Raw genomic sequence first — 14,203 nt, 5'->3', positions numbered from 1 at the left:
GGACCAAACTCAGTTGCTCTCCAAGACATTTGAGGATCTGTGAGAAATAATTAGACGTGAGCATTTGAGGGCCAAAAAATGAAGCCCATCACAAACAGACCTGTTTAATTGACACTGTGTAGAACTCTGTAGCCAAACCTGAAGAAAGTTGTTTAGAGCTTCTCTTTGAGGTACTTCTTGTGTGATGATGGAGGCTAGTATTACAAAATTAACCCATGTCTTATTCATTCAAAGAGATGATAAGACATGGGTTAACATTTCCTGGCATGAATATCACCTAAAGCTCAGCATCATCTGTGGCTGTAGGGAAGTTAGAATTTTGATTATCTAAAAAAATACTGGGAAAGCAATTTCAGCACTTTTTCCCCTTATCGCACCACCAGGGGGAGTTCCTCAACTACGACATCCTCATAGGAGTGAACCAAGGTGAGGGGCTGAAGTTCGTGGATGACAGCGAGGACAACGATGGCATCTCGGCCGCGGCGTTCGACTACACCATCTCCAACTTCGTCGATAACCTCTACGGATACCCTGAAGGTCTGGAACGCCAACTGTTTTTGTTTAGTTTTTATGTATAGCTGTAAAGGTGAACTGTATTGGTTACTCACAAAATTTACTTTAATAAATATGTTTGCTAGGTCCTGGGTTGGAGGAATTAATCAAACATTTTACTTACTTACTTACGTAAAAGTGTAAAAAAATAGCCAAATAAATAGAATGTACTCTAGCAAAAGTAGAACATTAACTTTAATACCTGTGTAAAAGTAAGTAAGTACTTGCTTTTAAATGTACTTAAAAGTATGTGCAGAGTGTAAGCTATTCCCTAAAGCTATGGTCTACTGCATCATTACGGCTGAGTCTCGTTGAAGGAGGCGGGGTCTACTGTTACCTGCTTACTCTGATTGGTGGATCGATGGATCAGTTTGATCAGTGGATCCAATCCCCTTTAGTTTTAGAAAAGATAAATGTCAACATGTAACGCTATGCACTGTAAAAATGCCTCGCACTAGAAAGTAGAGATATTTGCAGTGGAGCAAGTGAGAACTACCCAAAAATAAATCCACTCAAGCAAAGTAAATATAAATATAGTTGACATTAATATATCCTCTCAACAAATAGACATCTACAGTAGCTCCCTGTGGATTTGAAGGTCTTGAAAACATTGTGTGGGCCAAGAATACGACGAGATACAAACGTGAGCCCGGAGAACGAATCAACGCATACTGAAGACGCCGCATGTCGTTGAGATTATCTGTCACCGTGGTGGGTCTGCGTTGTGGCCTTTCAGGCTCTGTGGGAATTACTGCTGTCTCTCATTATCCCCCAGGCAGCCAGCTCCTAATCACAGTGCCGTTGTTCCTCACAGATCAACCTGCAGACCCCTCACAGCGAGGCCACAGTCAAAATACAGGCACATTTGGATAACACAGTCACGCTCAATCTCATTCTGGACGCTGAGAGGCACATCTTCTCCTCTTTTTCTATCCCGCACACACACAGCACATGCAAACACACCCACCACTGATGTGCTGTTCTCTATCAGTCATTCCAATTGATAAGGGGGTACACACAGGTTTTTTAAACATGGTGTCCCTTTTCCTCTCCCACATCTTATCCTCCAGGCAAAGACATCCTGAGGGAGACCATTAAGTTCATGTACACCGACTGGGCGGACAGGGACAACGGCGACATGCGGAGGAAGACCCTCCTCGCTCTGTTTACAGACCACCAGTGGGTGGCGCCGGCAGTGGCCACCGCCAAGCTCCACGCTGAGTTTCAGTCCCCGGTTTACTTTTACACCTTCTACCACCACTGCCAGACGGAGACACGACCCGAGTGGGCCGACGCCGCCCACGGAGATGAGATACCGTATGTGTTCGGTGTGCCCATGATCGGCGCCACGGATCTGTTCCCGTGCAACTTCTCGAAGAATGACGTCATGCTGAGTGCCGTGGTCATGACCTACTGGACCAACTTTGCCAAGACTGGGTAGGCTTTGCCGAACTTTTTATATAAAAATGGTATCTTTTTAATTTCTTTTCGCTCTGTGGTGCTGCTAGTAGAGTTAAAGTGTGTGTTAATAAAGATGCACACTATAGCTGTTTTCAGACATGAACTCTTCTACGCACCTCTTTTATTTTCTCAGTTTTGCATTGAAAAGACATCAAATTGTAGCTTTCGGTGAATCCTTTCGGAGAATTTCCTGCTGTTTTATCACACAGGCTCATTCTGAAATTCTTTCTTTTTTATTTGGGGGCTGGGCTGGGAAACTGGGGAAATTCCTCTGTGGGCACGGCTGTGGGAGGACGGAAAAATGACAGAGCCTCTCACTCGGCCATTTGCGTTCTCACATACAGAGAATGTCTGGAGGATCTCCGGAGTTCAGTGCATGTCTGAAAGCAGCTTCTGATGGGGGGGCTGATTTCTCTAGTCGAGTCGTGTAAAGTTGTAATTGGACAGTCTTGTTTAAATCTACACAGTGAAGAAATCCTTAAACCAGATTGATTAAGATCTTGACTTGAAACCTATAACTGAGATTCTGCCTCTGTCGTCCACTAGGGATCCCAACCTGCCAGTCCCGCAGGACACCAAGTTCATTCACACCAAGCCCAACCGCTTTGAGGAGGTCATCTGGACCAAGTTCAACTCAAAGGACAAGCAATACCTCCACATAGGCTTAAAACCTCGTGTTAGAGACAACTACAGGGCCAACAAGGTGGCCTTCTGGCTGGAATTAGTTCCCCACCTCCACAGTCTACATGAGGTGCTGTTCCCCACCACTACCCGCTCACCGGCAGGCCCTCGCCAGGGCAATAACGGACCCTGGTCCAGGACACCGGGCCCTCGGACCACCACCCGTCACCCCTACCCTACGTTCCCCTCTGAAATGGAGCCCGAGGGTTCTGAGCGTCCACACCAGGACCTCTTTCCCGGAGACATGAGGGACTATTCCACTGAGCTTAGCGTGACAGTCGCCGTGGGTGCATCGCTCCTCTTCCTCAACATCCTGGCCTTCGCCGCCCTTTACTACAAGCGCGACAAGCGACACGAGATGCGGCGCCACCGGCTGTCTCCCCAGCGGGGCGGCCCGGCCAACGACCTCGCTCACAGTCAGGAGGAGGAGATCATGTCCCTACAGATGAAGCACTCGGAGCACGACTCGCACCACGACATGGAGCCTCTCCGGCCCCACGACATCCTGCGACCCGCCTGCCCGCCCGACTACACGCTGGCACTACGCCGCGCTCCGGATGACGTGCCACTGATGACGCCCAACACCATCACCATGATCCCCAGCACCATCACCGGCATGCAGCCTCTTCATGCCTTCAACACCTTCCCCTCCACTGGCCACAACAACACCCTGCCCCACCCCCACTCCACAACCAGGGTATAGTAGGGACTGCCCTGACACAGCACCACCCGAGGACCAGGAAGACTGGCTGTGCTACTGATCCAGGAGGGAGGCCTCTAGATGTGGGCCTCTCTGCTCTCTTATGCTCTTACTCCTCATGTGCTGTCAAACTTAGCAGCTCCCTCCACTGGCGCCGCGGGGAGAAGCAACTGAACTGCACGGCAGCAGACGACCAGTTGGGGGCGGTTTAGATCTTTTACAGATACTGTTTTCAAAGAAAGTCTGCTGTTTCCAGACTGAAGCCCTCTGACATTTGTCAAAGGGGACATGTGCTTTTACTTTAGTGTCATCTCTTTTTTCTCTCACTGGTGTATTACGTGCATATATCGTTCTCTTTTTCTACATCTGTGTCTTATCCCTGCTTTTGTTCCTCTCATTCAACATGCGATTCTCTCTCCCCCCCTTTGCTCTACTGTACTGAGCACTAGGAGGGGACATTGAGTGCATACAGTTGGCATAAAGCTATGAAAAGACAGATATCTGATATTTTGTTCTACCAGCATTCTTGGTGCCAAGTATGTACTTCTGTGTTTGCGTTCTCATCAAGGGAGGGGAAAAAAAACTAACCTAAACAAAATTCTTGACTATTCCCATTTACTGTCAACTAACAGATGCTGTGTGTTCTCATGACAAAGTGCCAAACTGGCCCTCGATTGTGTTTTTATTTTATTTTAATTTTTTTCAATCATTTGTTTAATCGTTGTTTCTTGTGGAACGAATTTTTTCTGAAAATATAGATATAGAGAAATGATATTATATATAGTTATATATAAATGTGTACAAAGCAGAAAGTATATAAAAGGGGTTTTCTCAGCGGGGATCTATGCATGAATTATTTTTAAAGATGACGGCGGGGGATAGGACACTGTATCTGTCAATGCACGTTTCCCAAATCTACTCAAAAATCACACCGGTCCGCTTTGGATATCAGTCTGTTTAACCTCACAGAATGAGAGCATCACAGGAAATCCTGAAGTAAGTCCCAAAAAAAAAGAAAGAAGAAAATCCACCTCACCTCCCAGCAATCATTCCTGCAAATCTCAGAAGATGTTAGAGTCAAAGCAACAACTGTGAACACATTCTTCCGTTCCTTCTTTCCTTCATGATCACATGGAGGGGAATTTCTCTAAACCGGGGGGGCAAAGCACCCACAGCTATCCCATCATGCAACTGTAGCTACTTCCTCTGTCCATCTGCTTTTTTCTTTTCTATTCAAGTTAGCAGATCTGTTGTTGAAGCCGGCGTGATCGACATTATTTTTGTATTTCAGCGAGCGTGAGAAACAAAGAGGAGACCGACAGCCCCCCCTTGCGCTTTTACATGCACCTTCCTTCTCCTGTCTGCGCCCCTGATTCCAGCACATGCATATTCTCTTTAATGTGTGTGTGTGCGTGTGCGCGTGTGTGGTATCAGAGCTCCTTCACATTGGCATAGGTGCAACCTAATTTGACAGCAAGGAGATAGAAAGGCAAACAGGCTGGAGGATGACCCCCACGGTAAAAAATTTCGACTCCAGAATGAGCTCCTTCCCGCTGCCTCCCCCTCTCTCCTTCCATCTCTTCCTCCCTCCCTCCCCTCCCCCATCAGGACTCTAGCTCTGTACAACACGACTGACGCTCCACGACCACGTGATCGCCCGCAACTACCCCACTGTGACCACGAAACTCCAACACACCTGGCTTCACTGTGTCAGCGCCGCGCCACACGCCATTGTGTTGGCGCACAAGGGCGAGTTAAGTTTGCGTGAGCTCACCGGTTGTAAATGAGAACTCCTAAGCACACTGAGGGGAACCGGTGGGCCTTCATGGCCCCTGCAGGATGAAAACGGGGCTCAGGTCTCCGACACAGGGTAAAAGCAACACACATGATAACCAATGTTTCTGATTCCTCTCTTTTTTGGGGGGGTAGCGGGGTAAGGATCTCAAATAATACTGGACAATGGGTGATTAATACAGTATGTTATCTGAACTGATGTGCTGGTATTTGAGCCCACAGGAAACCAATGATAGCTTACACCCGGTATGAGAGAAGTTAGTCACCAGTGTTGTCTTGTGTTTGTTTGTTTTCTATGATATAACTGCCTAACAGGGTGGTGTGGGAGAGATGTATACATTGCCCGGCTGCTCTTGTCAAGAGTTTTTGTAAAAGGGAAAAATGTGCACAATGTTCAACACAAGACAGCTGCCTCGGGTGTGTGACAGGCAGTGCTCTGGAACAGACGACAGGACAGCGGCGCAAGGCAAGGTGCACGCCACGGGGACGAGACATTGGGAGGAGATTGGATACAGACTCTCAGCCTTAAATGTATCAGTTAATCAATATCGGAAGAAGGAAAGGAGAGGAGGAAGGAAGCAAGTGAGGAAGTTCAAAGGCATGGTCATCTTTCTACCCGCAAAGTTTGCCACATCGCTACTCAGTCTGACGGAGGATCTGTGGGATCAGATCCACGTGAACCCTTTTGTACTCGCCCCGGGGCGTTGTGAAGAAAACCTCTCCACAGCACGGCTACAACGACACGGCTGGAGGTGAAAACCAGGTGTTCAGTTTGGTCTGTTTCAATTCCTTGGTCTATTTTCTAAAGCAACACTCGAGGGCGCTATTTCGGCAGATTCACCACAGGGCTGCCCAACAGGAAACGGGAAGAAAAAAGAAACCAAACCGGGTGGCAGGACAGAGACACACGACATCTGGTGGAGGATCCAAACTGTACATTTTTAAGTGTAAGAATCAAACAGACAAAATATTTGTAAATATTAAGTTTCTTGTTTGTTTTTCGTTTTTCTTTTTGAGTGAATGAATGAAATGCTTATTTTGTGACGACAAAAGACAACAGGTGCAGTTTGCAAAAAAGAAAAGGCCTCAAGCTCGAGGCTACAGATAAGTTGGTGAGTGGAAGTTGCTTACCACCAATCACTGTTCATTTAGTCATATTTTGTTTACGCTAACTTGTTCTCGCATTGCCCATCATGACCGTGGGCATTCTGTAGCATCATCAGACACTGTAGCAGATCCCCCTCACCCAACAGAGCACACGACAGATGCTTTAGTTAGCATTAGCTGTTTTCCAATTAATATAACTATTACTAAATTTGAAACATGCTACTAAATTATGTGGTTTGCGATCATCGAAGCCTCAACTCGTCTTGTCCCCCCCCCCCCTCATAATTTTGCCATCGTTTTGTTTCTCAACGATCCTCCCACTCCTGATGAATCTGTGCTGTGTGATTGCTGTGACATCCAGAGGCTCAAATACTGAGGAAAGCCAGCTTTGCCTTTTGCCAGCTCACTAATGTAATGGCCAGTGTCACGGTCAGGACTTTTAAAAAAGCGGTCAGTTAAATGTCAGCTCACTTCACATGTAGCAATGTTTACATGTTGCCACTCAATCACTTGTGGGACAGACATGAGGGCTTTGATACCATTAGATGCCTCATATCCTCATCGAGCGACGCCATCACACCTGCCGCCCAGCGTCTCCCTTCCACACAGTGTGCTGCGATGTGTTTGTGGAGGTTGTGTTTCTCTTACACTGACGAGATGTAGCAGAAAAGAGTCTCGTGTTCCAATTGGTTGAGGGACGGACGATGATGTTTCATAGTGGATCTGGTCGTATGTATGTGGACACGCGCTGGGCCTAAGTAGCTCACTGCAGCCCTGAGGCTCGCCCATCGCCAGAGCTTGTGATGCATGGAAGCACATGGTAAACAACTCACAATGACAAACACAAACACGTAAATCCTCAGCTTGCGAAGTTGCACCTGTTGTCTTGTTTTTAAAATTCTTTGTTGAATTCAGAAACCCCAAGACTTGAGATGAAGAAAATGTTAAATAATGGAGTTTAAGAAAAAAAGATGATTATTAAAAAAAGTACAGTAAAACTATATAAATAAATGAGGTGATGATATTTCTGTTTACTTTAGAAGTTATTATACACTGTATGCTGTGATTCTGATCTGGGAAACATTAAAGACATTCATAGCCAGACTTCTGATTTTGTTTCTTTATTCAGACAATTATTGGTTATTGAAGAAAACTCCTACAGATCCATTACATTTCCTTCATTATTATTATATTATTCTATTTAGTTATCATGAATCTGATTATTAACACACCAAGAGAAAAAAAATTCACATACATTTTTTTAAAAATGTATCAAATGCAACAGAATTCACACCAAAACATTATTGTTAACATTTATGCAATTGCAGCACAGGCTCACTTTTCAAAAAGTGTTGTTCAGTGCAACACATCAACACAACAAACATCCATTGTTTGGATTATTATTACAAATAATTCAAAGTTGTGAGAATTGCAGTTTTCTTTACCCTAGCATGGGCCATTTATATTTAAGTACTTTATATTTATATCAGGAGCAGGTCCTCTCTACGGAGGCCGCCATGTTTTTTTACCGTAGTCCACACTGGACAAACTAAAGACCTTTTGAGTTTTTACCTCCTAAGGTTTTCTTTTTCCTGTTTGGAAGGGGAGGGTGGTGTGGGGGTGTTCAGCTACAACTTCACCACTAGATGTCACTAACTTCTACACACTGAACCCTGACTCTTTTTTTTTTATTATTATTATTTGACGACATCAGTACCCGCGGTACAGGTTTTTTTTCTGACATATGAAAGTGTCGTTCTCCTGAAGGAAATCTTAGTGCATTTTCTGTCCGGCTGCAACTACACAGATGTGCTGTCCTAGAGAAACTTCAAACTCTATGTCCTTTCATCCTCATTGTTTCTCATTTCTTTTATGAGGGATGTGCTGGATCTAGGTAAGTTATTCTATTCTCCCTGTGTTTCCAACATGAGACCTCACTGACTTCTTTTGGAACATCTCCTTCTGTACAGTATAACCATATGAATAACAACATACTGCAGTCACAGTGATATTAACTATTTATCTTGACAACATTTGACATTAACCAATTAATCGCGATATATTACAAAAAATAAAATAGACATTTTAGCAGTATCAATGAATTATCACTCTTTAACTGTGACACATCCGTTTTCAATCCTTTTAAATAGCCATTTTGATGTACTGTATTCGATGTTCATATCGAAGGAATACAATTTTACACATCACTAAAGTGATCATAAAGTCAGTACAGTTACACAAGTGTGCTTCAAACAACATATTAGAGTTAATTTCCTTGACTAAAATTGAATGATGTAAATATCAACAGACGAACCTTTAGTAATTAAACACATTCTCAGCTGGTCCTTGAACCAGGCTAGCAACTGATGTTACAGCAAAACAATGCACTGCTAACCAAGAAAGCAACTACCTTAGCCATTAGCATTAGCATTAACATCGATATATTGATATAAAGCTCTGAAGCACATTTGGAACAATAGACACCATTCTCAAAAGCTCTCCCTGTTAGTGTTTTATTACGACCAACAGGCCAACATGCTACACTCAACACAAGCCCCCGGTGCTTCTCAGTTGAGATACTAACAAAAAGCAACTGATTCGTGTTGACACATGGGAACTGCTAATGTCCTCCGGCTGTATGAGCTGCAGTGTTGGGAAGGATACTTTCAAAACGTATTCCGTTACAGAATACAGAATACATGCCCAAAAATGTAATCTGTAACGTATTCCATTACATTAACTAATCTGAGTAACGTATTCTGAATACTTGGAATACTTCCGGTTTGTATTGCATTTTTTAATTGTATGATTGCGGCGTTGTTATAGTCAGTGGAGCAGCAGCAGTTTAAACTCTCTCTCCGCAAGATGCGGCGGGCCAGCTGGATGTCCGGCTCCCCTCCACTCCCACCTCTGTGCGGGTCCCACCGGAGGCTGAACCCCCCCCCCCCCCCCTGCGCCAAGGCTGCCTCGCGCCATGCAGCATCGTTTCGGCGTCGAGTCTATTTTTTGCGCTTGACGCGAGCGTATCGCTCCATGAAACACACTGAAAAATTATTTTAAACGATATTGATGACATATTATATGATATAAATGATAAAGTATGCATCCCATAGTTTGTATTCCCCTTCTGTTGTCCTGGAGTTTTAATTTTACCAATTTTACCGATCACATTATTAAATGCCCCCCTCTGCCCATCCACTACAGACACACAAGCACTCATAAAGATAAAAAGAGAGGGGGGGGAGGCGGAGAATACGTAATTTACCCTCGACACCCGACATTGAACGGAGCAAACAGCGGAGAAGCTCTTGAAGATGGATGAAATTAAATTGGGACGCTGTTGCAGTTAATGTTGGAGAAACAAGTGACCATATGCTACTGGGTCAACGGGTGATATTATCAGCGCTTCACGGCGCTTCAGCGTCCGGTGTGAACCCGGCGTGCCTCGCTGGTCTCCTGCAGAGCCATGACAGCGGAGCTCTGGAAGCGCAGGTCGGTCTTCTCTCACCAGGTGCTGGAAGGGCAGCTTGCGGATCAGCAGCTCCGTAGATTTCTGGTAGCGACGGAACTCTCTCAGAGCCTCGGTCCCGGGCCTGTAACGGTCCCGAGCCGGTAGCGGTGAGGCTCCTTCACGCCGCCGGGGTCCGGGCGCTCTTACGGCAGCCCTGGTCTCCAGCTGCTTCCTGGGGGCTTTGCCGCCGGTGGATTTACGAGAGAGTGAATAAACTCGAGAAGTACCGTCATGTAATCCACTGATTTCAACAATGTAACTGTATTCTGAATACCATCTATTTAATTTGTAACTGTAACGGAATACAGTTACTCATAATTTGTATTCTAAATACGTAACGCCGTTACATGTATTCCGTTACTCCCCAACACTGATGAGCTGTTACGTACCAAGGAAAGTCTGTTTGCAGGTGTTTTCAGGAGGAAATCCCAAGTGGAAGTTGCATCAAAGCGACACGTGCCAACAAAGTGGATTAATCAGGTGCACTTCTCTAATCAGACAGCTTGTTGTCTCTCAGTTCATGTTAAATGGCACTTTGAGACTCTGTTGTGCCTGCAGACGTGTGATATCTTTCCAGGTTGTAGGAATATCAGCAGGCTTTGCACCATGTTCTAATGCAAACTCCTCATTGAACGTTGCCATTACATATTTCCAGTAGTCTGATGCCTGATAGCTTCCATCTGGAGGAATTTTCCAATCTGGGTAAATGTCTATGTATTTTTTGTAAGAGTGTAAAAGTGTTTCACTGTTTGGTCGAGTATCCACTTCTTTACATATCTCTCATATGAGCGAATGTACCTTAAGTACTCACTAAAGCTGTGCTTTGAGAGCAAATCGAGTAAAATGTTAAACTGGGAGTGGACGCTTGCATTGAACTCTGATTGTTTCCTCATTTCGTTAATGATAGCAGGACCCAGTTTACCATAGACAACGTTTTTATCTGCAGGCATCAAACATTGTTTGGTGAATTCTTCTGCCTTCTTCTGGCTCTGGTCTCATTCATTGAACACATCTTTAAAACTATCACAAAACATTTCTTTGTTTTTGTTCAAACATAAGTAAGGGTCATTCTCCTTTAGGAAATCGTTGTGCATTATCTGAAAGTTTCCGGCTGCAATGCCACAGATGTGCTGTTTTAGAGAAACTTCAAACTCAATGTCTACGGTTACATCCTCATGCTTTTGCAGCCTCTCATCAATAATGCAAAGGATCTCCTGGATGTAAGCATCAGAGTAGTTTTTTGTTTTTTTTGCATCTGCTTCAGGTGCATCTGTTTTCCCTTTTTCCTTCACATACTGAATGCATTCAGCTATGATGTTGTCAGCTATATTCTGTAGCCTGATTGTGGGATCTTGAATGAGTAGCCAATTGCTCATCACCTTTTTAGCTCTTTCAACCATTCCTTTGGCGGTATATATGAAAGGTGTTTTGCCACACTCTTGCAGGTTTCTTTGACTCAGCAATTCACATGCATGACTTCCTTTGGGCGAGAGATTCATTCTTAAGTAGTGGGAGACACTGGTGGAGACATTTTTTGGCTTTTGTTTGGAAAAAGACAGGTTCTTTACTGTTTCTTTCCACATCTTATCAAATTCTTGGTCTTTCGACATTCATCGATCAGTGCACACACTTCTCTTTCAATTTCTTTTGTGTGATTTTCTTTGATTTTTTGAACTTCTGTCTGTCCCTGTTTTATTTCAGCCGCTGCTGTGAGTTGACTATACACAGAGTTCTGCATGTCTCGTCGAAGACTCCTTGCACTGTTTGCAAATTCCTCTTTGTATCTTTCTACAAGATGGACATGGCCGTCTTTTTGCTCGAAATAGTTTTTCAGTTTTTCAAGAAGCTCTTCCTCCAATTCCGTCAGCTTTGTGGAGACTTCACTTTTCAAACTCAAGATGAGTTCTTTCATGTCAACTATTTTAAATTTTGAAGCAGGTGTTCCTAAATTTGCGATTGTTGTTTCGGCATTTGTTATCCACTTGTATATGGATTCTTTGAAGTCCCATTCCCACTTGTTGAATTCTATGCATACCTTCATGTATGCTTCAGCCACTAGACTGTTTCTGAAGCTGAAGATAAAGTTTTCATGCTTCACTGCCTTCCACAGGCTTGACATCCACTCTTTAAACTTCGAGATGTCATTAGCAGAGGACTCACAGTTTCCTAGTATCTGTGTGATGTTTTTCTTGAACTGATATACAGCTTTGCTGTATCCTGCATTGACTGGTGCCATTGGTGGGTTTCCATTCCAGAGTCCAGGAATGTACCAGCTCCCAGTTTCTGGATTGTACTCCATGACGTCAGTGAAGCACTTGTTCTTTTCTTTCTTCTCCATTTTGGCTGCTGCCTGTGTCATCTCGTTTAACTGATCCAAGAGCAGTTTCCTCTCTCTTAGGGTGTTCTCATTGGCTGAAACATCTGACACATTCTGGTGAACAAACTGACATTGAGGCTTTTTGCCCACCTCTTTCATTCTGAGAAACGCATGCACAACTATTTGTAGGATGTCCTTCATTTGTGTGGAATTCGCCATTGCAATATTGATAATGGTGATGTCACTCAGCCCCACAACAAGTGTTGCAAGCTCATTGTCGTGCTCATGGCTATCATCCAGTTGTGCAAGCTCTGCTGACTTTAAGCCCTCAGTGTCAATGATGACCATGAAGTCACAGTTGAGGACTTTTTTGACATCTTCATTGATTCTGATGAGCAACATAAAAGCACCTCGAGTGCATCGGCCAGTGCTGACTGCAAACTGCACTCCAAACATGGTGTTAAGAAGAGTGGACTTTCCTGTGCTCTGAACTCCAAGAACCGTGACGACCAGTATCTTGTTCTTCGGAGACACCAGTTCATTGAGCTGGGAGAGAACATCACTCACCCATGTGAGAGGTATGTTGGATGCATCTCCATCTACAAGCTCCAGGGGAAATCCATCAAGCAACAATCCAGCACAGATTTTGGGAAGATGCTGTAGTTGTTTACGTGACAGATCTTGTTTTGGAAGGGAAACTGAAGCTTCATAAATCTGACCCATTTCACGGAAGAAGTGTTCAATTCCCAGTGAGCTGCTGGAAAGCTCTTTATCAATGACTCTGATTGCCTCTTCGTTCCCAGCATCTTTGCATTTTTCTTTGTACTGCTTCCTGAGGCCAGACAGTTTTTCTCGAGACAGGTTATCAAGGTTCATTCGCATCCATTTCAGGAAATAACGTGTCTCTATGCCTTGCCTTGATATTGCACTGATGAAGCACATCATGGCATCTGACATGTTTTTAGAGCTCTGTTTCTTCCGAAGTATTTCTTTCTTTTTCTGAAGCCCTGCTTTATACATTTCTATGTCTTCAGATTTTAGATTTTTCAGTCGAAATTCTTCCTTCTCTAAAATTGTCAATTCCTTCCATATTTCGCCATGCAAGGGAAGTTGAGTGGCTTTGTAGTCAGGGATGTTTTGAATTTTTGATGTGATGGCATCTGCATGTTCTGACACTCTGGACAGTCTTCATCAACCAAGATTCCCAATTCATGGGCCATGTCAGCCATCTTCTCAATGCACATATTCTCCTTTGTCTTCTGAATAACATCGTTGACTTTTTTCCGCAAACCTTTGACAAAGTCTGCATAATTTTTCTGCTTGGTCTTTATAATGATGTTGTCTTTACTCAAGCCCAGCTTTGTTGCTACTGTTTTGAGAGCATCTATACTAAAGCATTTGCTTTGTTGGTTAGCGACCAAAAACATCTCTGCCTTGTGGTGGAGGTTGGTTAGCAGCTTGCACTCAGGGTCCAAATTGTCAAAGAACACAAACACTGCTGCAGATGTCTGACACAAGAAAGAAAACTGAGTTTCAAATGAAGCAATATCCCCACGAAGGTTAGCTACAGCTACTGGCTCACTAAAAATATCAATGTTTTTTTTGCCAGAAGGAAGATACCAAGTTATTTCAGTCAGTCCATTGGATATTATTCTTGGGGAGTCACCACACTCCATATCATGGTGAACAAAAAAGTCATTGCTCAAAAGCTTATTGAGAATCTCTGACTTGGACATGGAACATTCCCCCAGTCTCACAAAAGATATCATTGGGATTTCAGAGAGAACAATTCTTTCTTCAATAAAACCCTTGGATTGTAAAAGTGACTGAGGTCTGTAGGTTTTAACAATGTCTCTCATGGCCCAAAGCATGAGTTTGCACTGATCTGTGTCACAAACTGGAAGCAGGAGAGGCACAGAAAACTGACACATGGACATTTTGAGGGACATTTCCTGTTGCACAAACCCATCAGAACACAGGAAGAGAGCAGTGATTACGTCAAGGGGGTTTACCATGTCACCTGAGTCTGTAATGTTGCACAGATTATCAAAGTCAAATTACACACACTTAAAGATATCAG

At 44.0% G+C, this 14,203-nt stretch overlaps 1 protein-coding gene and 1 pseudogene across 10 annotated transcripts in view; one reads left to right on the top strand and one right to left on the bottom strand.

Annotated features, from left to right (window-relative positions):
- The window catches only part of nlgn2a (neuroligin 2a), a 99,301-nt gene extending 95,904 nt beyond the window's left edge, over window positions 1–3,397 (top strand). For all 10 annotated transcript variants that reach the window (XM_061066548.1, XM_061066546.1, XM_061066550.1 and 7 more), the window contains 3 exons: window positions 384–537; window positions 1,623–1,989; window positions 2,560–3,397. In XM_061066548.1, coding sequence (XP_060922531.1) covers window positions 384–537; window positions 1,623–1,989; window positions 2,560–3,397 — 1,359 coding nt within the window. The remainder of the gene's footprint in view (window positions 1–383; window positions 538–1,622; window positions 1,990–2,559) is intronic.
- Window positions 3,398–9,974: 6,577 nt separating this feature from the next.
- Window positions 9,975–14,176, bottom strand: LOC133028669 (up-regulator of cell proliferation-like; annotated as a pseudogene).
- Between the last annotated feature and the right edge of the window lie 27 nt (window positions 14,177–14,203).

This window comes from Limanda limanda, chromosome 22 (genome assembly GCF_963576545.1).
Source record: "Limanda limanda chromosome 22, fLimLim1.1, whole genome shotgun sequence".
Lineage (NCBI taxonomy): Eukaryota > Metazoa > Chordata > Actinopteri > Pleuronectiformes > Pleuronectidae > Limanda > Limanda limanda.
This window is presented reverse-complemented; position numbering and strand designations above follow the sequence as displayed.